Source organism: Vipera berus, assembly GCF_964194415.1.
Source record: "Vipera berus genome assembly, chromosome: 3".
In the NCBI taxonomy this organism is placed as follows: domain Eukaryota; kingdom Metazoa; phylum Chordata; class Lepidosauria; order Squamata; family Viperidae; genus Vipera; species Vipera berus.
Window position 1 is genome coordinate 84,286,185 of NC_138204.1, and position 27,364 is coordinate 84,313,548.

At 39.8% G+C, this 27,364-nt stretch overlaps 1 protein-coding gene across 1 annotated transcript in view; it reads left to right on the top strand.

Moving 5' to 3' along the window:
- The window catches only part of BRDT (bromodomain testis associated), a gene marked incomplete at both ends in the record, with an annotated part of 35,543 nt that extends 14,378 nt beyond the window's left edge, over window positions 1–21,165 (top strand). Inside the window, 14 exons of the mRNA XM_081325510.1 lie at window positions 69–197; window positions 1,019–1,195; window positions 4,788–4,972; window positions 5,053–5,348; window positions 5,471–5,569; window positions 6,282–6,431; window positions 10,760–10,821; window positions 10,994–11,177; window positions 12,281–12,390; window positions 13,146–13,293; window positions 15,333–15,472; window positions 19,564–19,769; window positions 20,346–20,508; window positions 21,097–21,165. Of these exons, the coding sequence (XP_081181636.1) occupies window positions 69–197; window positions 1,019–1,195; window positions 4,788–4,972; window positions 5,053–5,348; window positions 5,471–5,569; window positions 6,282–6,431; window positions 10,760–10,821; window positions 10,994–11,177; window positions 12,281–12,390; window positions 13,146–13,293; window positions 15,333–15,472; window positions 19,564–19,769; window positions 20,346–20,508; window positions 21,097–21,165 (2,118 nt within the window). The remainder of the gene's footprint in view (window positions 1–68; window positions 198–1,018; window positions 1,196–4,787; window positions 4,973–5,052; window positions 5,349–5,470; window positions 5,570–6,281; window positions 6,432–10,759; window positions 10,822–10,993; window positions 11,178–12,280; window positions 12,391–13,145; window positions 13,294–15,332; window positions 15,473–19,563; window positions 19,770–20,345; window positions 20,509–21,096) is intronic.
- Window positions 21,166–27,364: the final 6,199 nt, after the last annotated feature.

Here is a 27,364-nt window from a genome sequence, read left to right on the forward strand (position 1 = left end):
TCAGAGCACTGAGATCTCTATATTGCTATTAAGATACCTAGCTGAAGGAATTCTTCTATTTTTCACAGAAAAAACTGGACAATTGTGAATATAAAGACACACAAGAATTTGCTGCTGATATTAGGCTAATGTTTATGAATTACTATAGATACCATTCTCCAGATCATGAAATAGTGTCGATGGCAAGAAAACTTCAGGTGAGTTTTAACAATGGGAAAATATATATATACATTTCTGGGATCCCAGTGAAATTACAGTAAAGTGTTGATGTGCAACATAGAACATAGCTGAAGAAGTGTTGCTGGATGAAATAAAGAATAAGTTACCCTTTGAGTTCCCTTTAAATGAACCTGCCCAAACTGGCAATTAAATTGAAGATCTATACTGGTGATGATGCAATATCCTCCATTGCAGCCAAGAATGGGTAGATCAACTTGTAGATGAAGGGCAAGGTACTCAGTACACATACATATCTCTTCTCTAGCTACTTGTAGTACATCTATGACCTCCATTCTTTATTGTATGTCAGAGGCTGCCCCTGAATTATTATTTTTTAGCGCAACATAGCACTTTGGATTAAAAGCCCTAGATTGCAGAAGCTTTTTGGCTCTGGAGAAGGTTTTTAAAGCTAGCTACCTTTCTTCTAAAGGGACGCGGTGGCTCAGTGGGTTAGGACACTGAGCTTGTCGATCAGAAGGTCGGCAGTTTGGCGGGTCGAATCCCGAGTGCCGCATAACAGAGTGAGCGCCTGTTACTCGTCCCAGCTTCTGCCAGCCTAGCAGTTCGAAAGCACGTAAAAATGCAAGTAGAAAAATAGGGACCACTATGGTGGGAAGGTAACAGCGTTCCTTGGCGTCTAGTCATGCCGGCCACATGACCACGGAGACGTCCTCAGACAAGCGCTGGCTCTTCGGCTTTGAAACAGAGATGAGCACCGGCCCCTAGAGTTGGAAACGACTAGCACGCATGTACGGGGAACCTTCACCTTTACCTTTACCTTTACCTTTCTTCTGTGAAGGATGTCTTTGAGATGCTGTTTGCCAGAATTCCCGATGAACCACTTACTGGTAGGCCTCTGCTGCATTCCACCACAAGGAGCCCCACTTCTGTATCTAGTGATAGCAGCCCTAACATCTCATCTGATGAAGACTCTGGAAAAGAACAAGCGAAACGCCTTGAAGAGCTCCAAGAACAAGTGAGTGGCTCTCTGTATGTGGTTCTGTCAGAAGAAGAATGCACGGGGTTGGGCACGAATATATAAAAATGAAATCCAGACAGCTGGGAGAAAAGGAGAATTATTTATTCTCCAAAGCACAGAGATTTGCCCGTGGAGGTAGCTACAGAGAAAATGGGGTACAGAGAGATTGTTTTATATAGAGAGACTGGTCCTTGGTGTGGGGTTGAGGGGCATGCTGGTTCTATTTAGTGTGTGACACTTGAGGGAGGTAGATACTGTATGTGTGTACTTGTTGACCCTGGAGAAGAGGTTGATTAAATCAGGTGATGTGGACTGAGTCTCTTTGAACTGTTATTGTTATAATTACGTTTATATACAGTATTGTGTTAAATTATTTTTTGTGTGTTAGTGTGTGTTTACAATTGGAAATAAGTAACTTAATGTCTCTTTTTTGGGAGACCTGGATTAGTTAATATATGATTCCCTATCCAATATTTCTAACACAGTTATGTACATTTATACATTCTTTCCACTGTTCTACGTGGCTATATTTTGCTGTCATTTGTGGTTAGTGCAAAGGATGGGATCATTTGTGGTGTAAGAGGAGACAAAATGTGTAAGAAGGGTGAAAGAACTGTATTGAAATCAATTCCTTAGGAAATAAGAAATTAACCAGAGTTTTGTTTATATTAATAATAGTCTTATTATAGAAAACAAGGCATTTCTAAATGGTGGTGGTGGTGGTGTGGTGTTGGAAGGACCTTGGAGGTCATCTAATCCAACCCCCTGCTCAGGCAGGAAACCCTATACCATTTCAGACAAATGGCTGTCCACTCTCCTCTTAAAAACTTCCAGTGTTGGAAGTTCAAAACTTCTGGAGGCAGGTTATTTCACTGATTAATTGTTCTCACTGTCAAGAAATTTCTCCTTAGTTCTAGATTGCTTCTCTCTTTGGTTAGTTTCCATCTGTTGCTTCTTGTCCTGCCTTCAGGTGCTTTGGAGAATAGCTTGGCTCCCTCTTCTTTGTGGCAGCCCCTGAGATATTGGAACACTGCTATCATGTCACCCCTCACCCTTCTCTTCGTTAAACTAGACATACCCAATTCCAGCAATGTTCCTTATATGTTTTAGCCTCCAGTCCCCTAATCATCTTCGTTGCTCTTCTCTGTACACTTTCTAGAGTCTCAACATCTTTTTTTACATCGTGGTGACCAAAACTGGATGCAGTATTTGCATTCCCACTTTGTGAGAAAAAGAAATTGTACATTTCTTATGTAATTTCACAACACAATCTAGTCACTAGTCTATTGCGTAATCATGCATAGCACGAGTTTTTTTTAAAAAAAAGTCAACAAGAGGTAACTAGGGTTAGGGTTCATTCATTATACTACAGCTTTGCTTATTTGATCCTCATGAATGGTAAGTGCCTGTCAGCCTAACCAGGTATATAAGAGCAGAAGATCTACCCTAAAGGAAGACTATAGTAAGTTGGAAGTCCTTTCTTGTACGCCTGCGAATCAGGAAGGTGACCATTGTGGACTTAAGGTTTGTTTCACACCTCCATCCAGGTCATTTTCCTTGCTATTTTCAGAACCTTACTTGTACACCAACACATAAGAGGAAGACAAAAGGAGTGTTTTTAAAAAGGATTTACTTGGGCTCATTCCAGCTGAAATGTTTATTAGTAAACAATTATGTTCTGTGCTAACCTTTCATGCTGGCAAGGAGACATAATTAGGAGGAGGGTGCCAAGATAGAAAATTTTGTAGATATTGAAACAAACCTCTGTCTGCTTTGATATCTAATCTTCTCCTTGGCAGCACTTTGGGTATTTTTCTCAAGCAAGATGTCACATTTTTCACTTTAAAAAAAGTCTATACATGTTTCATAATACTTGAAATTGCTCTCCAGCTAAACAAGAGCCATATTTCTCCCCCCACACACACACACCAATACCATCTGTTTGTTCATAGAAACCATGTTAGTTCCTAAATATTACTAAACATTCCTGTCTAAGAGAAAAACTAGGATGGGGGAGCAAGGGGATAAAAGATATAGACCATGCTATATGGAATCTCAGTATTCTTGGACTGCAGGATAGAAAAGCGAATAAGAGGAATAATTTGAAGAAAATACCCACTCGCCATCCTGATTATTTTAAAAAAATTTCCTGCTAGCATTCCATTTTAAGTCTATGGCTCTTTTGAATAATCCTGGTGTTTTTCCCCCCATAATGTCTAGTCCCAAATTTAAGAAACTTTACCCAAGGGGGGGGGGGATTCTCAGTCATAAGATCCTAAGCTTGTAAGCTGCCCTGAGACTTCAGAGAAGGGCGGGATATAAATGGAATTAAAATAAAAATAATAATAAAAAAAGTTTCTTATCTACTCCCTACTGAAACCCCTTTAACCAGGTTTACTATCAATGTTCCACCAGCAATGCCTCTCACTACTTTATAACCAATAAGACCCAAGTCACTCTGAGATATGAACAGGCAATACAGAGTTGCATTCATGCACTCAGAAGCAAAGGTTGAAAACATCTCTACTTTATTGCTTGTTTAAAAGAGTAACCCTGCAGATACACAACCAGCTTTCTTCAGGTACAAGAATTGACTGGCATAACTATTGAACTCAAAAGGCTGGAACCTTGGTCTCTGAAGGCTTACTCAGCCTTTTCCTTATGTAAGTCAATCCTTAAAAAGGCAATACAGTCCTTTGGCAATAGTGTTCAAGTTCAGTTGCTATGCAAGAAAACTTATTTACTTACTCATGACTTCAATTTTTGAGTCTTGTTGATAGCTAAAACCAACCAGTTCCTTGGCAGCTCTTTGGCTCTGCCAATCCCGATCTGCTCTCTTGCCAACTTCATTTGAATCTAAGTTGCATGCAGCCATAACAACAAGGAACATAGTTAAAATGAAGCCTTATGTGCTCTCTTTTTGCCTTTTAGTCACAAGTAATAATTCTCTCACTTTCCTAAGTGGAACAATTTGGTCTGTGGCTAACACACCAGGCTAGAAAGCAGGAGAGGGAGGAGTGAAAGTCAATGGCAATCACACGACTGTGGGACACTATGATGTAATTGCAAGCCAGTTGCCAAGTGCTCAAATTGCAACCGCATGACCGTGGGGACAGTGTAACTACGAGGGCTGTCCTAAGTATCCCTTGTTCAGCGCTGTCAGAACTTTGAATGGTCACTGAATGAGCAGATCTTAAAATAAGATTACCTGCAATGTAATTACCTGTAGTGTAAATCTTCAATACACTTGTGTTCCCCTTATAGTAGTACAGTGTAAGTTTCTATGGAGATTCTCAGTCATCCAGGTCATGATTGTCCCAAAGGTGCTTTTTCAAAAGGCAACTGGACTTGGTTTTTCCTTGAAGACATTTCACTTTTCATCCAAAAAGCTTCTTCAGTTCCTGAAGGAACTTCAGGAACAGAAGGAGCTTCTTGAATGAGAAGCAAAACGTCTTCAAGGAAAAACCAAGTCCAGTTGCCCTTTGAAAAAACACCAGTACAGTATAAGTTGTTTCACTAATTGCTCATGTTCACAAAACACTGCAACTTTCAACAACAAATCAGATATTTTTCATGTTCCTCTCTCTAGCTTAAAGCTGTTCACCAGCAATTGCAAGCTTTGGCTAAAACAACCGTGCCCAGATTAAAGAAGAAGAAGAAAGGAAAATCTAAGAAGGAAAAAAGAAAAAGCAGAGGAAACATCAAGCCTGCAACTCAGAAAAGCAGAAAGATAAAGCAAATGAAACAGCTAAAGAAAAGAATGTCTTTGAGCCTGTAAGGCTGCTGGTTGGCATGGATTTGTACTTAAAGCTGCTGGTCCCAGAGTTAATGATTGTTTATTCTCTCTCTTGCAGTCATTCCAAGAAAATCCAGCAGCAAGAAGAACTTGCAGGACCCAAGACTGAGGATGAGGATTCTGCCAAGCCAATGAGTTATGATGAAAAGAGGCAATTAAGCCTGGACATAAATAAACTCCCAGGGGAGAAGCTTGGCAGAGTGGTATACATTATTCAGTCAAGAGAGACATCACTGAGGCATTCAAATCTTGATGAAATTGAAATAGATTTTGAAGCTCTCAAAGCATCAACTTTACGGGCACTGGAGAAATATGTCATGGCTTGCTTGAGAAAAAGGCCCAAGAAACATTATGGTATGTTATACAGCAGATGCCTAAAAGGAGAGGGGAAATTATATGGTGTGTTTCTCCCCCCCACCCCTAGATAATTGCTTGGATGTTGTTCCTGACTTCTATACTCTTCCCTTTGTATCTAGCAAAAAACCCCAAAGACCAATTTACTGTAGAGAAGCCACAAGATCAGAGGTTGCTGAATGTCAGTGGGCTGCTCTGTTCGGTGAAGCAAAATGCAAAGGGTAAGTGAGCCCCACTCCCATGAAAGAATTGGCACCGGGATCTTGAAGGGGAGAAACGCCGCCATAATCTGCTTGTGCTTTATCCAGGAATACACTCTTTTGGAATGTGCCATACAAATTGGTGTTCTGTCCTATGGCAAACATTAACTTAATAATGCCAGTTGTCTATATCAGCTACTTTTGCTTAAACGTTGCTCCTTTCTCACTGATGCCCAACACAGCAGCTTTAGTCATCAGAATAGAGCTGGAAGGGACCTTGGAGGTCATCTAGTCCAACTCCCTGCTCAAGCAGGAGATCCTGTATCATTTCAGATAGGTGACTGTCCAGCCTCTTCTTAAAAACCTCCAGTGATGAAGCACCCACAACTTCTGAAGGAAAGCTGTTCCACTGGTTAATTGTTCTCACTGTTAGGATGTTTCCTTAATTCCAGGTTGCTGCTCTCCTTGATTAGTTTTCATCCGTTGTTTCTTGTCCTGCTCTCCAGTGCTTTGGAAAATAAATTGGACCCCCCCCCCTCTTCTTTGGTAGCCCCTCAAATAATGGAAAACTGCTAGCATGTCACCCTTACTCCTTCTTTTTTCTTGACCAACCATACCCAATTCCTGTTCTTCATATGTTTTATTCTCCAGGTCTTTAATCATCTTAGTTGCTCTTCTCTGCACTTTTTCCAAAGTTCTCCTTTAAGTTTCATTTCTTCTCTGTGTCTTACAGCTGGAAAAATTGCTGAGTCAAAAATCTACGGAAGGCCTAGTCGACTCAGTGAAAGCAGCAGCAGTAGCAGCAGCAGCAGCAATGGCTCCTCTGCATCTGAAAGCACCAGCAATGATTCCAGTTCATCTGACAGCAGCAATTCTGAATCAGGTTTTTATTAAGATTTTTCAGAAACAATGCCTCTGTCAGACTTCCTGTAAAAATATATTAGCTGCTTTCTAGAAAGCTAAAGTCCTGATTTACTTCACACACACTCAAAATATTTATAACATTATAATATATAATATATACCATCTAAGGCAGGGGTCCCCAACCCCCGGTCCTGGCAGCAAAAAAGCAAAGGCCCCACCCATGTGTTGCAGGCAGCACACAAAACCACGCCCCCTCCAGTCCGCAGAAAAAACACTCTCCACGGAACTGGTCCCTGGTTCCCAAAAGGTTGGGGACCTCTGATCTAAGGAACAACATCAAAGCTCTCTGTCCAAAACTGTGCAGTGCTAGGATCAGCTAAGATCAAACTGCCAGGCCTCTGGTAAAGGATCTGAGATTGAGGAAAACTGTAAGGGTGAGAAAAATGGGTGAGAAAATTATTGTGTGTGTATCTGTGTGTGTGTCTGTGTATTTGTCATATGTATACATGTGTTGTGTGTTTATAATTTTAATTGAAAGTTTTAAAAATAATGCAAAGTGAAATAGAACAAAGAAGAAGAAAAAGAAGGGGAAATCAAAGAAAAAGCTAAAAGGGCAAAAAAGAAATGTAGAAAGTGGAAAAAGACATCAAGAAAGACATAAAGAATTGGCATCCGATCTTCACAGCAGTGATAAGTACAATTATATTCTAACCTCCCTCTCTAAAATTACATCATGACTCTCTTCTTAATATAATCTATGCTGTCTAAGCATCAAACCCATAAACCACAAGTTCATTTTTTTTCTTTTTTAATCTAACTCCTGATTAAATCTTGAGAACAGTATTCATGCTCCCAACCATAATTTTGTTCTGCCAACAGCCATTTTTGGGTATTTTTTGGAACATAGTATACATCAGCCGTGTCAAACTGGCAGCCCGTGGGCCGGAGACATCACAGACAGACCACGCCCACCCCAGCTCCGCAAAGGCAACAAACATCATGTAACGTCATTATACGTCACATGACGCGATTGAATTTGACACCAGTGGTATATATTGTACACTGCAGATTCTAAGCATGATTACTCAAAAGACATTTCTATAGAATTTACTTCCTGGTAAATACATTCTAAAAACAGCGTTTCTCAACCTCAATAGGTTTAAGATGTTTGACTTCAACTCTGCTGAGGTTGAAAAATACTGTGCCAGAATTATCTTCTTCTTTCTTTCTTCTTTATTAGACTTATATACCGCCCTTCTCCCGTAGGACTCAGGGCAGTTCACAAGGTTTTTAAAATAACAATACAACAATTACAAAAATTAAGAACAGTTAAAATGATTACATTTAGACCTTGAATAAATATAAAACCCCAATTAAAATCCAATTAAAACCCCAATTAATACTCTCAGTCCAGGCCAGAAAGCTCAAAGAGCCAAGTCTTCAGGTCCCGGAATTACAACACCAAATTTCTTTTGCATGTTATTTATAACTTACAGTGTACAGTTTGCACGTTACAACTTACATGTACTAATGCAAGTTTAAAAAGAGAAGACATCCCAAAAATAAAATGCAAAGTTTGTAACTGAGTGGTACATCCATAGTTTCGATATATAAATCCAATAATTAGAATATGACACCTCGTTTAAATCGTTTGTGGCTGTGGTTGTATAAGCCTTCACCTTTAAGGTAAATGGAGAAATATCCATTTGCTTTGATGTAAACGAAAGCAATTCACATGCATCCAAATATATTGTATCCAGTGTGACTTCCCATAAAATTAGAGATGTGCGGGGGGGGGGGGGGAAGTGATCTAGTATTTGTACAAAACTGATCATTTTGTCCACCTACTGTTTGGCACTTGGTTAAAAATAGAGTTCCAGTGTGCTTCAAAGCAGAACGACCAGGATAAGAACATTTGTAATAAATAAAATAAACACATTGGTATGAGGGGTCCTGGGTGCTCTCTGAGCTTGGTTGAAAACAGCCAAGCTCAGAGAGTACCAAGGAGTCATTTAACCCTGAGCTACAAATATTCTCCCTTATTGGTACTCATTGGTATGAATGGCAACATTTGTAAGCATGAAGTTTCTCAAATTTGTCAAATGTACTTATTGCAGAGTAAGATATAACAGATAACAGAGTTGAAATGGACCTTGGAGGTCTTCTATCTAGTCCAACCCTCTGCTCAAGCAAAAGACTGTAACATTTCAGACAAACAGCTGTCCAATCTCTTCTTAAAAACCTCCAGTGATGGAGCACTGTTAACTTCTGGAGGCAAGCCATTGCAATGATTAATTGTGCCATCAGGAAATTTCTCCTGAGTTCTAGCTTGGTTCTCTCTCTTTGATTAGTTTCCATCCACTGCTTCTTGTCCTGCCTTCAGGTGCTTTGAAGAATAGGTTGATCCCCCCTTCTTTGTGGCAGCCCCTCAAATATTGGAACACTGCTATCGTATCACCCTTCTTTTCATTAGACTATATACAGTATACCCCATTCCTGCAACTATTCTTCATGTCTTAGTCTCCAGTCCCCTAAACATCTTGGTTGCTCTTCTCTGCCCTCTTTCTATAATCTCAACATCTTTTTTATATCGTGGTGACCAAAACTGGATACAATATTCCAAGTGTGGTCTTATCAAGGCATTATAAAGTGACGCTAACACTTCACATGATCTTTTTTTTATTGAAAAGTTTTACAATACATTTTTAAATACAAAAAGCCCCCCCTCCTCCCCCTCCCCTCTCCCCAACCCCTCCCTCCCCTCCCCTCCCCCCTCCCCAACTTCCCAGAGCTGAATACAGGGTATAAAAATACAAACAAGCATAATCTAAAATATGCTAACAACAATAAAACATTAAATTCTATCGCACTTTAACTCTCCATCGTCAAAATATTAATAAAATAACTACTAACTAGTTATACATCATATAGATCCACTACTTATTCAAATGCTAAATGAAACTTTTTAGTCCCATATTTATTCTGAATATATTCAATCCATCTCCTCCATTCCACAATGTATCTCTGTTGTGATTGGTCTTTCAAATACGCTGAAATCTTTGCCATTTCCGCCAAGTTAGAGACTTTTAAAGTCCACTCCTCTATAGTCGGCAGTTCTTCCTTCTTCCAATATTCTTCCAATATATCGCTGCCGTAATTAAATTCAACATCAACTTAGTATCTATAACAGTAGTATCTGTAATAATACCCAATAAAAACAACTGCGGAGAAAACTTTATCCTTTTCTTAAATATCTTTTGCATATTCCACCAAATTTTAATCCAAAAAGCTTTAACCTTTTTACAAGTCCACCATATATGAAAATACATTGCATCCTCACAACCACACCTCCAACATTTGGGCTGGCAGTTTGGATACATACTTGCTAATTTTTTAGGATCTAAGTGCCACCTATAAAACATTTTATAAAAATTCTCTCTTAAGTTTTGGGCCTGTGTAAATTTTACATTTCTAACCCAGATCTTTTCCCAAGTGTCCATTGTTATAACTTCTTGAAAATTCTGAGCCCACTTTATCATACTCTGGTTTCTCTTCAGATCGTATACATTTTTCACCTTTTACACTTCACATGATCTTGATTCTATCCCCTTTCATGCAGCCTAAGACTCCGTTGGCTTTTTTGGGTGGGTGCCAGTTCATACTGAAGTGAATTGATTTAATTCTACATGACTATTAAACCTTCATAATAGATTTGTAGGGGCTTGGACAAATTTCCTTCTGGTAAACTTTCTAATCCATCAATGGATCATTGTGGGCTTATCTGGTGTTAATGGCAACTTTTAGTCTAACCAATGCTTTAATTTCTCTAGGGAATCTTGAAAAAGTCCACAATACTTGGCCTATATTTGTTGTCAAAGGAACAAGCTGGGTTGGCAATACAGTTTGTGAAGACATTTGAGGTGGAGTCCTTTGTGCCCTCTGAACTCTGTTGTTTCATTACCCAATTAGGTAATATCAACAACCAAGCTCAGATAGCCCAGAGTTCAACCCTCAGCTACAAATATTCTCTTCCATTGATATTAGAGGTACCAGGTATCCCTTCATAGTTCCTTCACTACACCATAGAACTCAACCATATCTCCAGTTATCTGAATCAGACTTCTAGGAGATGTGCCAAATGTGTGAAATAAATTGATGGATTTGTGAGAAATGCCCTATTACATCATAGAAAAACCTTGTTGGAAATGCTACAAATGCTAGAATTATGGAATAATAAAGCTTTACAACAAATACCATGTTTGATAGCAAATGTGCATAAAAATGTCATTATGTATATATATATTTATATCTGTATGCTCTAAACTGCCTGTTGCCATCTTTTTACAGAGGCAAACCTAAAAGATAATGGAAATGGGAAAAAGGATTTGTTTTGCAGAGAACAGCTTAAGGTAAACCTTTCTCATTTTTCGAGCCCCAAATCTTTCAGTTTGGGCTTCTCGGCTGCTCCTGCTCCTTCAGATTTCACTCTCACTGAAAGACCCCTTTTTACGTAGAACCCTTGGTGTAAAAGAGTCACCAAATGCAAAATGTGCGTAATGATTTTAATTCCTCCCATATCAGATCCCACTGCGTCACCCAGAGATCTCCTGCAATGTTGTTCCTCAAATATGGAACCCTTCGCCTCTTAGCAAGCTGCCCCAAAGAGCAACCAAGGCCAGGGCCTCCCACCAGTTACAGCCTCGTCCACGGTCTTTGCAGCTCAGTCCTCTTAAATTGCCAGAACAACGCATTGTTTCTCCTTCAGGTAAAACATTTTCCAGGAATTCTCATGCGCCAGTAGGATGCACTTAACTGGTTTTTCAGAGCTGCTCAAAATACATATTTTGTTATAACTGAGAAAGTGAAAAAGTGATATAAAATGCTCCTGCCTCTTTGAGAAGGGTGGGTATTGCAATGGATCTGCTGTTGTGAGTTTTTGTTGGGTTTTTGTTGTTGTTGTTGTTTTGATTTGTTTTGATTGAGAGAACACTGGAGACCTACAAGCATCTCTGCAACATTTGCCAGAATCAACAACATGGGCCAGCAGAACAGAAGCATGTGCTTTAAAAATAAATGTTGCAAAGTGCCTTTTAAATTAAAGAAAAAGTGGGCATGCGACTTAGGTACAGTTGCTTACATATTTGAAAAGTTAAATATATGCAAATATTCAGGTCCAACAAGCGTGCCACGTTGTTGTTTTTCCAAAAAAGAGGGAAAATCCTATCCCAAAAGATATTCCATGTTCAAGTGACTCATGGAAGGAAGCTGCATATGCCCCTGTGCATCCAGCTGACTTGGTTTTACCCACAATCTATCCAGTGGTGGGATTCAAATATGTGAACAGCTGGTTCTCTCTGTGGATGCTGCTTTCGGAAGTCCATTCTGGGCCTGGGCAACAAAAAATTAGCTACCGGTTCTGCCGAAGTGGTGCGAACTGGCTGAATCCCACCACTGAATCTATCCGAAATGCATTTCAGCTTTTTGCAGGCCTGCCATCCAAAAACCCACTGTTATTTTGGAAAATATTTGGATGGATTTCCCCTTCCTGTCCCACAGTTCTTCTTGGTTTCTTCCTGAAGCCTTTAGATATGCTCAGCTACTTTTATCTATTAGCAAATCTAGTGCTTTGTGTGAATCCTTTCTTCTTATGTGCCTCCCTTATCGAAGACATGTTTCATGTAGCTCTGTCCTCGCCTTCCCAAATGAAATGAGGCAGTTAAAAGAGGTCCTTCATCAAACTCAAAAGCATGAATTGACCCGGAGCAATGCAGAGTCATGAGCTTGCCACCTATCACTGTGGCAAGTCAGGGTGAAGAGATGCAACATGACACAGGCGTTCTTTTATGTGTTTCCCTTCCTTCCTTGCAGGTATAGTAGCCGTTGTGTCACCCCTGCACTGCATGCCAGTTCAAGAGACAACTCAGAGTGACTTGTTGGCAACCCAGGATTCTCACAACCCTTCTTACAAGCTTTCAGAGGTGGATATCACTGATAATATTGGGAAATGAAAGAGGCTCTTTATTTAAAGTATCTTATGAGGGAATGAACTTTTATTGTCAAAGTACAACCATGTATAACATTGAGATTGGCTGAGCCTCCCTTTGTGCCCCCACCCCCAACTCACAGTGACACAAACCCTCCATCTTATTACACCATGTGAGCTAATTGCACAACACACCGGCCTCGCAAGTCAATCATTATATACCTGCAGATATACGTAAAACATCTTTTCAGTGTCTTGATATTTTCAGTGATTAGCATTTATGGAAGACTTTTAAAGGAGGATGGTTTTGGTGGGTAATACCCATGGGTAATACTAGGTTGGAGGCAGTATTTCCCTTCACTCAATTAACTATGATGAGATTGCTAAAAGTTACTTGATTAGAAAGAAATTTATTACAGTTTAATTGAAAGTGTCAAGGGTCCTGACCCAACACAGGGTTTTTTGAATGGGAAAGTTAGAGACAGGGATAGAAATCACTTTACATTTCAAAAATTTGGTTTCCAGAACTCATGAGAATAAGTAGCATTAGGCCATATATGAGCACTTCAGCCTTACATTTCTACTTGTTTCATCTATGAACGGAGATTACCCCACATAAATGGGTAGGAATGGACAGAGGGAATACAAAAAGGCATGTCAGCCTCTCCATCTGTAGATAAAACCATTGTAGGATGTGTGACCTCTACACTTGTGATAAAATTCCTTTAAGACTCTACAACTTTCCTATAGGTACCTTGTTCTTCCTCTTCAAATAACCCTTTGGACAACATGAAAGATACTCGGAAACCATCATTATTGCAACAGGGGCTGCCATCTGCTCTCCAGATTAAATCCTCTATGGGAGTTGCCAACGTTACACCACCTCATCAGGAGCAAAGTATGTATTGGCTATCAGTATTAACATTGCATAGTAAGTGTCAAGTCAAAGCAATGTTTATTATAGTCAAAGACCAGACCTAATAAGTGTGCTTTCCTGTCACCATTACCACTCTCCCCAAACAATATGAAGCTCAACCATGATTACATCACACCTGCCCAATTCAAAACCATTTTACAGGCAGATAAAGGACATGCAGGTGGGGGCAGAGCTAAGTATCCCCTCCCCACCATGGGGGAGAGGAAAGAGGCAGGGCTGGAGGTCAGTTCCTGCAGATGGGGGAAATGGAAGTTTTGTTAAGCTGCAGCATTTTGAAAGAAAGAAATAGAGGCGCTGTGGCTTAATGTGGTCTGCCATTGGTTCAGCTTCTGCACTTGGCTGATAGGACAAGAATGAGCAGGTTTGGGGCTGAGTGTTCAAACCCCTATGGAAGTCCCCTAAATATTTGGGACTCATCATGGGATCCAAAGAACTTGGGTTTGGCTGGTTTATCCACCAATTGTTACCTAAAATTGATAATCTACAAGAATCATAAACAAAAAGAAATAGGAGCTGGATTCAGTGCTGTGTGGAAATATCGAGACATATGCAATATTGCACAGCCTCAGGGATATACCAGTGAGTTGATTTAAGAAGAATAAGAGCATTGTGCATTAAAGTTATGAAGCAGTAACTCTGCACTGTTTGTTAACTACTCTTAGTTACTGAGTCCCACCACTGCCCTCAAAATGTGCCTAGTTAGGATGAAATATAATTGTAATGCTTAAGGAGCCTAGAGCTGCTACTAATTTATTTACTTATTTTTAGGATTTTCTACTGGCTACATAGGGCTCACATGCATTTTTATTTATATCACCACTGTTTTGCAGCATAATATTTTTCAAAGGTTTACCACTTCACCCACTGCTGTTTAGTCATTTAGACAAGGAAAGCTAATAATAATAATAATAATAATAATAATAATAATAATAATAATAATAATAATAATAATAATAATAATAATAATAATAATAATAATAATAATAATAATAAAAAATTACAGCATTCACTCGATGCAGGGGATAGCTTATTTTGAGGGGAGAAAGTGGTAGCAGTTGTCACAGAGAGCTTTATATTAAATATAAGTGTTAATTATTGGGTTCAGGAACGCAGGAAGGATGCAGGCAGCAGAGTTCGACATAGCAGCTCCTTATTGGTGTGAGAACTGAGTTGGGGAATAGGGGTTACCTGTACCCTTTATATACCTGGCCAGGTACACACCCAACCAATCAGTTTAACCCTCGGTTTCCCGCCGAAAGCTTATCCCGGCCACAACTGTTTTGGTACAGCGCCACCTGGTGGTATTGGCTATGCCGCTGCTTAAGGTGCTTCTTTAAACCCATACATAACAATAAGATTCCAGGCTTTTCCTTCCTTGGGGAGCTAGGAAATACCATTACAAGAGACTAAATGGTCCATGTTAAGAAAGGAGGCGGGGGGGGAGGGGGGGAATGTGCACCTTCTACACTCAAGCAGGGATCTGAAAATAGAAAGCTGCAGTCACAGGGGGCTGTCCTGTCCTTGTGCTTACTTGGAGACTGTGCAGAGAAAACATGGGATAAACCAAGCCTCCAAAAGACTGTCAAATGGAAATATACCCTGTAATTCAAGCGGATAAGAATGCTGAAATGGAGAGTACTCGAGGGAAGGCTTCTTATCCAGTGGTGGGATTCAGCCGGTTCGCACCGATTCGGGTAGAACCGGTAGCTAATTTTTTTTGTTGACTTCGGCGAACTGGCTGTTGCCCTAGTCCTTTTTTCTCAAGGCCCAAAATGGAGCCCCGGAAGTGCGTGGACACCACTTCCGGTGGACCGTTCTGGGCCTGGGAAGGCTCCCTGGGCTCAGAACGGACTTCCGGAAGTGGCATCCATGCAGAGAACCTGGTTGTTCAGGTATTTGAATCCCACCACTGTTTCTATCTAATAACAAAAACTAGTGGAAGGATGTCTTCGCCCTCTTGAAAATTCTCTAGTCTGTCTCTGCTCTGGCTTGCATTCCAGAACTGAAGGCTACTTTCCCAGACGGCCATTGGCAACCACGGATGACAGAATCTGCACGTGCCATTATTACAGAAAATTGTTCAAATAACCATGAGGACAGAAAGAAGAGAGAGACTAAGCCTCAGATTCCTCCAATAAAGGTAAACATGCGCTCCTTTTTTGCACATTTTTGGACATTTATTTCATTTTTGATTTTCTGCCTTATTTTTATACATAGCTCAAAGCAGCAAACCTATCCAGCACACTTTCCTCCTCCTATTTTCCCCACAACAACAACCCTGTTAGGTGAGCTGGGCTGAGAGAGAGTGACTGGCCCAAATTCACCCAACCAGCTTTCATGCCTAAGGCAGGATTAGAACTCACTGTCTCCTGGCTTCTAGTTTGGTGTCTTCACCATGAGACCAAACTGGCTTTCATTACTGCCTTACTCATATTACCAGAAGTGGCTTCAGATCTATATAAATAACAAATAGAACCTATTCCACATTGTCACCAAGCACTTTCCTTCACCCTAAGGCCAGGTCTTCTGCAATTCTAAAGTTCCCCTTCCTCACTGCAGCAGGAGCTGGAGGATGTACAATCTCAGTTCATTTCTTCAGCTGATCTGAAGGCATGTTTAACAATGCCCGTAAGATACCATACAGGTGCAAACAGCATTCTGATTAGTGTGATCTTGGGAATGCTTTTACACCTTGATGGAGATAGATGTTCTCAGCCCCAAACAGTTACCTCCATCAAGCTGGTTTGGACTGACACACAATGGGTCTCCACAAATTATAGTTTGTATCCAGAAAAAAAAATGACAATCCTATCCTCACTGTACATCAGTTGTTGTTTCATGTAGTTTTCTCTAATTCATTTTCTCTTATTTTTTGCCTTTCATTTCTTTTTGCTTATCCCAAAGAGAAATGGTAGGATGTATTTGTCTATTTATATATTCAAAAGTACATCTATGCAGAACTTTCACACCAGTGTCGTCCTTGACCCTGCTGAGAAGTTGTTTTACTACTAGCCATGGTGAATATAATTAAAACTGATATCAACTGATACTGTATTAGTCAACAGCAGCATGATTCCTCTATGACAGATGTGTCAAACTTGCGACGTCACATGGTGTTGTGTTACGTATCGGAGCTTTTACCCCATTGCCGGCAATGGGGTGGGTGCGGTTTCCTTGTGACGTGTCCAGCCCACAGGCCAGCAGTTTGACACCCCTGCTCTATGATGTTTATTCAGAAATGAGAAATTCATTTTTTAAAAAAAGAAAATTCCCTACAACTGATTAGAAAATTTCTTCTGATGATTATGCATTTAATTGCTTTTTGCTTCACAGTTATTGATGCATTTGTATTCCTAAAAGCAAGAGGAATTGCATCCTGATTGCATTTTTAAATTTGAATTTAGTTAATAAAATAAAGAGATCTCTTTTAATAAAGTCATGTCTCTGCTAAAACAGTTACGGATCCACAAGCCATAACAAAGCAGAGCCTAAGTAAAGCCCTTTAAAAAAAGTCTTACTTTTGATTTATCAATTAATTCTAAACAAATTTACATTGCAATTGCAAATGATAAATATTGCAATTCATGTCTAAAAATCAAGGAGGAAAGGAAAGAGGATCAATGAACTAAATCAATGCAGCAGCAATACAGTATAGTCTGGATTTGTTATTAAAAAGAACAAGTGAAGAAGCACATTTTAAGGTAAAGAGCTAACAATAAAAGTAATAAACCTGAAAGCAACTGCATGTTTGAGTTGTGGTCTGAAAAACAGTTGATGGCGAGCCAAAACTCTTTGCTCTGATTTACATGTATCAATGAGTGCAATGATATATATCAACTGTAGGAAGTCAGCACTCTCCCCCAGAGAATGAAATATTTTGAAGAATATTAAAAAGAGGCAGGATAGAATATTTCCCCTAAAGCAGTGGCCCCCCAACCTTTTGGGAATCAGGGACCGGTTCTACTGAGAGAGGCTTTTCCATGGACCGGAGGGGTGTGGTTTCGCGTGCTGCCTGCATCCTGCGGATGGGACTTCACTTGTTTGCATGGACCAGTTTCTGGCATGCCACGGACCGGTGCGGATCCACAGATTGGGGGCTGGGGACCCCTGTCCTAAAGGAGAAATGCAGGGAAAAAAACCTTGACAAACAGAGAAAGCTGCCCCAGTCTTCCTACTGCAGGAAACCTGAAGAGCTTGAAGTCTTTAGAATGGAGATTTTGTCTCCATTCAGAAAGATTGGGTCACTATTCATAAGCAAAGAGCAAACAGAGACTCCAGATAAACAACACAATTAGGCAAGCCAAAAGTTGACAAGATTAGCTCAGACAAACATCTAGGAGTCATGACCCCATAGGAATCTAGCAACAGCCATTAAAATATTAAAGGACACATTCTTACATAGGTCAAAGTACATTTCACAACAAGCATCTCAAACACAAAGCCCCGAAGAATGTATAAAAACCCACCTACTCTCAACTCCATTTTGTCAGTTGTCCCAGGACTGCATGCTGTTGCTGGTTCTGCTCATCAATAAAAAGACCTCCTTGCTTAAGCAGCCTCCATTTGATTCCCGGCTTGGAACTGGACCTGATTTTGCTTCCAACACATCAATGATATATTATATTTGGTCTAATGGTGAAAGCACCAGACTAGAAATCAGGAGACTGTGATGAAAGTCAGCTGGATGGCTTTGGGCCAGTCATGCTCTCTTAGCCCAACTCATCTCACAGGGTTGTAGTTGTTGTGAGGAAAATAGGAGAAAGAAGAACTGTTAGACCTGTTTTCCACCTTGAGCTGTTTATAAAAATAATAAAGGCAAGATATAAAATAAATAATTTCAGCAGAAACATTTGACAATCTTAAGTCCTTTCTGAGTCCTTTAGAACAGAGGTCCCCAACCTTTTGGGCATCAGGAACCAGTTCCGTGGAGAGAGGTTTTTTTGCAGGCTGGAGGGGGCATGGTTTTGCATGCTGCCTGCCTCCTGCGGATGGAGCTTCGCTTTCTGGCATGCCACGGACCAGTGCCAGTCCACAGACCGGCAGTTGGGGATCCCTGCTTTAGAATGATAGAATTTGCAGCACCCTCCTCCTACAAATAAATACAGTCTTAACAGAGAGAGATGTGGACCATCCAATGGCCATCTCATTCGTTTTGTGTATTTTGGAGCCCCGTGTCAGCCTCCATTTCAAGCAGGAAAACACCGTCACATTATAACATCAGCACACACACATACAAAAAAGATGTAAATCAGTGTCTGGGAAATGCTCCTCATAGTAGGTCAAATCTTTTTTTTTTCCTTTAAGGTCTCCCACTTATAGTATACCTAGTTTGAAAAATATCTGTAAAAAGGGAAAAATCTTATTTCTTGATAAAACTAGTATGTCATGACTAGGAGTTACCATTACTTCATTGGATGCACGTGCAGCCTTGCAGGCTATTTCTGTCCCTCATTATCTTCTCTTGGTTTGTTTGTTTTTAGGAACTAAATTACTGCCTTTCCCAAAGAAGCTTCACCTAGCAGATTAGTTACATACAGTATATTCACAAATAACATTGTTTAGTTTTAAATAGAGTCAAGGGAGGGCATTTTGATGTGGATTCTTTGGTTATGGGTGATCTTATACCATTATCTCTGTTGTGCAGCAGAGCTGATGTATTTCTGGTTCAAATAAAGCATAATCTAGAATGGCAGAAAGGCCATCTTTTAATCTGAATCCCTGAAGCTTTGCAGAGTCTCTGGATAGGTCAATTTCCCATGAGCTGTAAGTTGTTTCATTTTTCCTTTGAGCTCATGGCTGGAGAATAATCTCATCCATCTACTGTTATAGCATCCTTGTTTCAATGGATCAACAATACCTTGTTGGTTTCACAACTTTATTGAGATAAAGGTTTACCAAGGAAATGCATACAATGTGAACTATTAATGGGCACTGAATGCTGATCTATGCACTTTCTTATTGGATAGCCAGTAGGAAGAAATGGTCTATTCATGCAGATCTTGGCCTTTCAAGTTTAGCTACAATAAACACAATTGCAGGTTAACTTCAACTGCTTGAGAGATAGGTGAAGGAATATGGTTGGTGAAGTGGAGATGCTCTAAATTTATGAGGCTACAATGATTACATTTTTTAAAAAAAAACCTACCTGCTATTTATTTTTGGGTGTCCTGTCAAATGTGGAAGACAGTTATCTGCTTGTGTTCAGAATTACGTTGCTGGTTATAATTGCAGGATATAAAAGTCAAACATGCAGATTCCTGGACAAGTTTAGGTAAGATGGTGACTGCTCCAATCTCGGTCAGATCCTCCAATGAAAGCTTCAGACAGTTCCAAAAAGCTGCACTGGAAAAAGAAGAAAGTGAGTGGGCAAAGGAACAAAAAAGACGATTGGAACAAGCAGAGAGGAAGTTGAAAAAACATCCTCAGGAAAAAGAGAGGTTGGTAATTCCATAGAATTAAACTGAAAGGGTTTATTTCACAGTCTGTTAACTGACTTTGCAGCAAGTGACTTTCCAGCTGCCTTGTTCTGTAGCTCTTTGAAACTGAGTCTTGTGTAAGAGAAAATATTTAAAGTTAATAGCAAGAGGACATGCTTGTAAAACAGCAAACGTTCAGAATTAGCCGCCATTTCTAAATATGACTGGGTTTATAGAGAGCAGAGCAGAATGATGGTTGTGGAAATAAATCACTCAAGCTGATGAAAATGTGGGACAACTTCACTGATAATAAATATAAAAGCACCCATATTTCCATTTCCAGGATATTTTGGGAGGGTGAGAGAGCTTGCATTAATGTTACTGCTTTGCTCCACTTGGCATATAGTGGTGGATGTATCCGATGTGCTGATTTTTAAGGCATCCCATCATCCACTGTCATGACAATGGGCAAATCACTGTACTAAATCACTGCTGATTGCAAACAATGAATATCCTGTGTGTGTGTGTTTGTTCACCCAAATGTAAAGCTTGCATGTCTGACTTCCTACATAAAAGTTGTTGATTATTTTTCCTTAGAAACAGTAGAGAACTGGATTTGAAATCCACAGCAGTAAAAGAAGGTTGTCCCATTCCAAATATAGCAGGATCTGGAAGAGACCAATCACATTCAATACCAAACCTTGTCATAGATCGTAATTTGGCAAGAAAAATGGAGCAAGAGCGCAGAAGAAGAGAAGCGGTAAGCCACCAACATCAGCTGAAAGCAGGGTTTCTTGATCTTGGCAGCTTGAAGATGTGTAGACTTCAACTCCCAGAATTCCCCAGCCAGGCATGCTGGTTGGGGAAGCCTGGGAGTTGAAGTCTACACATCTTCCAGCTGCCAAGGTTGAAAAATGCTGGCTTAAAGAATGCTGGTTCCCTAACACAACTGAAGAGCTAAAGATCAGCTTCATTTATTTGGAATGAAGTCAACAGAATTTTATTGGTTTAAATTGTCTGAAGAACCAGCTTAGAAATTGAGGCTGAAGAGGGTTGAGGGATCAATTTTTTTGCCTGTCCTCAGCTGTTTCTTTTCCTTTGTCCTCAATTACTTGTAAGAATGCAGCTTGCAATGGGCCACTGCAAACCAAACATACGTAGCTCTCAATTCTAAATCAATTCTAAAATCGTTGTGCACCCACAACTTTATTGTTACTTTCCCACGTTTGCTTTTTATAGTTGACAGGTTCATTGCATTATTGTCCAGAATCAAATTCTACTGAATCCAGCAGCATTTACTTCAATTTAAGTGTCTTTTCCCCCTTTTCTTCCTTGTTGTTTTTAATAGTTGAAAAGTACCATTGACATGAATTTTCAGAGCGATGTTATGGCAACATTTGAAGAAACACTGCAGTGAAATGGAGATGGATGATTGCATTACTTGCAGTTCTTCAAAAACTGGTTATAGATTGCAGAAACTATTCTGAAAAATTGATCCCTGATATTGGAGTACCATTATTATTATTTTTTTGAAGAGCTAGTGTATGAATATAATTTCAGTTTTATAAAATTGCATTTGCTTATTAAAATCAAAAAAGCCCATGCAAACTTCCAAGGCATAATTGGTCAGCCCTTCTAAGGAAGTTTTCTGAATATTGCCATAGAAAAAAAAAATTTAAAATGTGTTTCAACAACAGCATTAAAATCAACCCCAATTTTTATTTTGGGAAGTCAAGAATTTAAGGAAAAGTATTGATCTGAGGGCTCAAAACTGCCATTTAAATACATGTAGAACACACATGAAGGTAAATATAATTTTGGGGGAAAATACTTAAACTCTGGAAAGTAAATGATGTTTTGTATCTCCATTATATACTGTAAATTATATACTGTAAATGCATTTTTGTTATGCTTAATATTTTTATAAGGATACCTCCAGGTTAATTTTTGTCTAATTTTGATTTTTAGCTAATGTGGTTGTTGATTTTTTTAAGTGGCAGTTTAACATTATTTTTAGTTCATTTAGAACTCAAATCTATCTGACTTGAAAAAGATAAATCCTTTTTTTTCTTAGTAAAATCTGGAAGTGAATTGTCATTTTGTGTTCCCTGTGGTTTAAATTTTTATTTTTGTCTTGAAGGCAATCTTGCTTTATTTGATAACAAAGAGCATTTACCGGTATATTGACAGCTTTCATGTGACAATAAAATAAGTTTTCATACTGGAGTTATTAATTTTGAACCTTACAGATTATTTTGCTATTTTAAAATAATATGTTATACCTAAATTAGTATTCTTTGCCAGAAAGTTTCTGAAATGCTTAGATCGCAGTTTAGCCCTTTTATTCTGAACCTCCATTCCAAATAGATTGGTTAATCATAACAATAATTATTAAAACAGAGTACTGTGGCAACTTAAAAACATACTCATTCTAGCATAAATATTTATTGAAGTTAAATATGTGGAATATTAATCTCAGCTTTCTGAGTAGAACAATAAAGAAGTCAGTATAAAATAAAATACATGAAATAGTTATAATTACATAATTGATCATTGGTATTCATGAAACAGGCATTCTTGCATTGGTAAGCATAGGGTTAGAAGAACTTTTACTTTCTATTTAATCCAGAGGAAAGGGACAGTTGAAATCATTGTAATTCTTTTGCTCAAGAATGACCACCCCTCATAATATAAATAAGAAATAGCCACTGGTCTGAGTAAATTCATATTAAGTCATAGAAAAGTCATAGAGATCCAGAAAGGAGGGTGTTAATGTGGACAGGCACACATTTCTATAAATCATTCTAATTTGCTCAGCAAGTTATGCAAACTATGTTTGAGCATCTTGGGAATTGATACTCCATTTCTGATCTTAGGATCTGGGATCACATTTATTCTTCTGTTGAAACTGTCTGAGGTAACCTACTATGGGACACTGTCGGCAAATGTACTGTATGAATCTCTGATATGGTGAATAATTTTATTAGCAATCTCTGCAATAATAGGCGTAGGGTTTTTTAAATTAGATTTTTACCCTGCCTTCATTATTTTATAAGTAACTTAAGGCAATGAACATACTTTTCTTCCATCTCTCCTTCCTCCTCCTATTTTCTCCACAACAATCCTGTGAGGTGGATTAGGTTGAAAGAGGGGGTCTGGCCCAAGTCACCGATCCAGTTTTCATGCCTAAGGCTGGACACCACCTCCTGGTTTCTAGGCTTAACCTTAACCACTTAACCTTAACCTTAACCACTACACCAAACTGGATCTCTCTATATACAATATATCAACATATTGTGGTCAATTATTGCTTGCTCTATATGGAGCAACTGCCACTCAACTAATAACAAGCCTTTTTAAGAAAGCAAGATCTAGGATGTAAATCAGTGTTGATTCATTTAGGTAATTTAAGTCAAGAATTGTAGATGACACCAAGCTGAACCTGTTACATTTTCTTCTAATTATAATATAGAATATTATTTAACTAAGCTGAATTACTATACCTTAATAATCTATTTTTACTTCAATGTTTGGTTCTGTTTGGAAAATGTCTTGAGTTAACCCTTCTAGCCTTCGGCCCGAGTCTGAACACACACAGCATAATCATAGACTACAGTCACAGAAAGGCCTTCTAATCTCCAATGTTTCTTTCGTGTTAGTTGCCTTAAAGTTGGAGAAATTTTGTGGAATGTCATTCCATGAAGTTCAAAGAAAGGACTGCTGCCAGTAGGAAAAAAAATTGACAATGAACTCTGCTACAACTTTAATCTTCTCAATTGAAAATCATCCTTTCAAATTTATAAATCCTTGTCATGGAATTATACAGCAGTTGTCCAAATGAAATCAGAGACACTAACTCAAACTTGTATATAAATATATTTAATATTCAAATTTACAGCAGTCTTTGTCATCATCCTGTAAGAAACAACACAAGATAGTCAAGGACACAGAAACATCATGAGGTAAATTAAAGAGTGGGAAATACTTCCAATGTAATCTACCGAATCCCCTGCATTGATTGCTCCTGTAACTATATAGGACAGTGCTTTTCAACCTTTTCACCCATTGTATCACTTTTAGGATATGGCAACTGCCAGTGTCAAAAACTTGATGACCAAAAAAAAAAAAGGAAAAAAGTGATGAAGTACAGGTAGTCCTCAACTTACAACAGTTCGCTTAATGACTTTTAAGTTACAATGGCACTGAAAAAAGTGTCCCCCAGGCCACAACTGAGCAAGACACCTGACTGCCCGCCCGGCGGCGCTCTTCCTCCTGTCTGAGGTTTTCATTGTTGTGAGCATTTCTGTTGAGGATTGGCAGCGGGGGTGGTGTGGGGTGGGTGTTTGGTTTTTATTCCCCCCGTCTGCTGGGTGGTTGCAGCAGGTTTTGGTCACTTCACATGACCCTGGGACACTGTCTCCATCATAAATATGAATCAGTTGCCAAGCATCTGAATGTAAATCACAAGATACTGGAGATGCTGTAACATTCCAGCTGATCGGTGCTTTTTCTGGGCTCAGTGGAAGCGCCAGGATCAGCGCTGAGCTCCAGCAGGAGCCTGGTGCTGATCCTAGCACTTCCACTGAGCCCTGATAGCCCTGCAGCTCCACCCATCTCTCGCTCAGGCTTGTGCGGTGCTGCCACCGGTTCAGCTCATTCCCCTCCCCCGCTACCACTTTTCTAAGAGGGCCGTGTACCACCTGCCAGGTGCCAATGTACCACAGGTGGTACTGGTACCACTGGTTGAAAAGCCCTGATGTAGGACAAATGGGGAGGAAGCTAACCACCAGATTGCAAGAACACAAGTGAGCAGTCAGACGAGGAGACCCAAACTCATTGGTAGCCTCACACTGCAATGCACAAGGACGCACGTTTAATTTCAGAGCAACTAAGATCGTTGGCCATGCAGCTACAAAGATAGCCAGGGAAATTACTGAAACATGGGAAAGAGGCCCCTTGTCAGTTAACAAGAGTGCTGATTTACCACCAGCTTATCAAGTACTTCGGACCTGAGGGCTTGGCAGCACAAGGAAATGACAGCCAATCGCCAGCCATCCACACCAATCAGCCAATAGGAAGGCACCACATAAACCAGACTTGCAGAACAGCCCAAAGTATGTACAGAGAGAGAGAGAGAGAAGATCCCTGAAGATGGGCTCCAGCATAAGTACAAAAGCTCGGAAGATTAAATTTCTGGTCCGGTGACTGACCCGATTTCAAACAGTATGACAGAATACACACAAGAAAAAAGGAAGGAAAAAGGGGGAAACTCCCCCTTTATACCTACAGCAACTAATCATAGCATGAATTGCATCATGCATGAGCCAGCACACTCTAACTAATCAACTACGACTGTGTGTTCTGGCCTATTGTATACTTCACTGTTCCAGCCACTAAATTCAATATCCTAACCATCCTCTAGTCTTCACCATAAGCAGATTTTAAATGCTTGCAGTGTGTTTGTAGGTTTGTTTGCAGATTTGGTATCTAAGCTGGTAAATAAGCAAGCACAGAAAAGGCCAGTCCAATTCTCTACTTCAAATGTTCCAACTGATGAATGTGCGGCCCCTGGAGTTTTCTACACTCTATGGGTTAATTAACAGCCTTTCTTCCTTCCTTCACAAAAAGATAAGCATGTAAGCTCCTCCGTCCCTCCTTATGCACAGGATTCATGCGTTCCTCTATTGATTTGCAAACCACTGCTTCAGACTGCAAGGAAAGATTGATTTTTGAAAGTATTAACAAAAACGCTAATAATCTGCAAAGTCTTCTGGTCACCATGATATCAGATCAACCTGCTTTACCTTTACAGTTTATAGTCATGCAAGAACTCCCTCCTTTTGCCGTGAGAAACAAATTTTACCTGTGTCCTTCTCCCAGCAAAAACGAGAGAGTTGTTACATGGCTATAAATTAGCATGCCAAGAAAAATTGCATTTGATTGCTTTTTTCCTCCCTAGCTGGGACTGATGCAAAGCACCTAGGGAGGCACACAATTTTAAAGCTGATAGATCTTCAACTGATCCAGAATATAGCAACGTGCACAGTAATGCAGTGTGTGTGTGTGGGGGGGGTAATTTGCCTGTAAAACACCTCTTGTGTAAGCTGCACTGCCTTCTAGTTTCTTTCCGGGTGCAATTCAAGATGCTGGTTATCACCTTTAAAGCCCTACATGGCACATGGCCAGGCTATCTGCAGGACCACCTTTCCCTAAGAACATCTAGCCATCCTACAGGTTAGATAGGATGGGCATTCTTCTAGTACAGGGGTGTCAAGCTTGCAACATCATGTGATACGTTGCAACGTATCCCGACTTTTTTTCCCATTGCTGGCAATGGGTTGGGTGCGGTTTCAGCATGACGCATCCGTCCCACGGGCCGGCAGTTTGACACCCCTGTTCTAGTATCTTCCCCTAAATATTGCCATCTGATGGAAATTAAGAAATGTCCTTTTCCAAGGCAGCCAGTCCCCTATGAAACACACTGCCACTTGATGTTCAGCAGGCTTCCACCCTTCTTCTCTAAGGCTCTGAAGACCTGGCTTTTATAATCAAAGATTGCAAGATTAGATGATTGCACAGTAGAACTGATTGGTCCCAAATTTTTTTAAAAAAAATTTAATTGGTTGAGTTTCATAGTTTTAAAATGATTTTACATGTCTTTTAATTTTGGACTGGGAGCCGCCCAAAGTTGGTTGGCTGCATAAATGTTTTAAATAAATTAAAAACATAAAAAAATTATACCATAAGAAAACAAATTCTCTGAAATACTGGTTACGTGGGAAGCAAGTTTTATTCATCTCTGAAGCCAGAGATTGATGAGGAAATAAGAGATTTGGGAAGCCTGCAACACACTCTGCCCTGGAATGTAGCTGAGAATGGGTGATCAGCAATAGAGATGGGGAAGACTATTGGTGAACGAGCTTGTTCATTTTTATGGCAACTTTGAAAACTAGGAAGCTTCTGTAGCTTAGAGTCAACCACATGTGTGCATGTGGTGGTCAAGTTAAGGAACCATGCAATGGGGGTGAATGGGCAGACAATTATGATTAATCGGGGTGGAGAATCACGGCTTTCCATATATTACTGAATAACAATGTCCAGGACCTTTCATTTTGAGCTATGCTGGCTGGAACTGCTAGGAGTAGCAACAGTCCTTCAGCCCTGGACTATAAATACATCACTAAGGAGAGTGATGAAACAGCACTCACCATTATTTCACTGTGCTCTGCTACTCCAAGCTGTTTTTCTCCCAGCCTGACTCATTTTTGGTATCTGAAGCGGAAAGCATGCTGTCTCCTGCAAGATCACTCCCACTTAAAAACAAAATTGTTATTCTTCAATAGTTTATTTCAGCTGAATCTTGCAATCTAGAGGTGAAGAAAATGACATGGTTTCATGCAGGAACATCATCTCTCTTGCTCTCTTCCTTTTTAATAGTTGTCCTGTCTGGAGGAAGGAATAAGTATAGTGGTTGCTAGGCAACAATTGCCGTTCCTCTACTATCACCAAAGCTAGAGGCAGGGAATGCCAGCAATGATTAAATGGCACTTGTGTCTACAGCTATCAGAATCAGATTGCACAATTCAAACACCCATAGAGGAATTTGCTCCCATCTA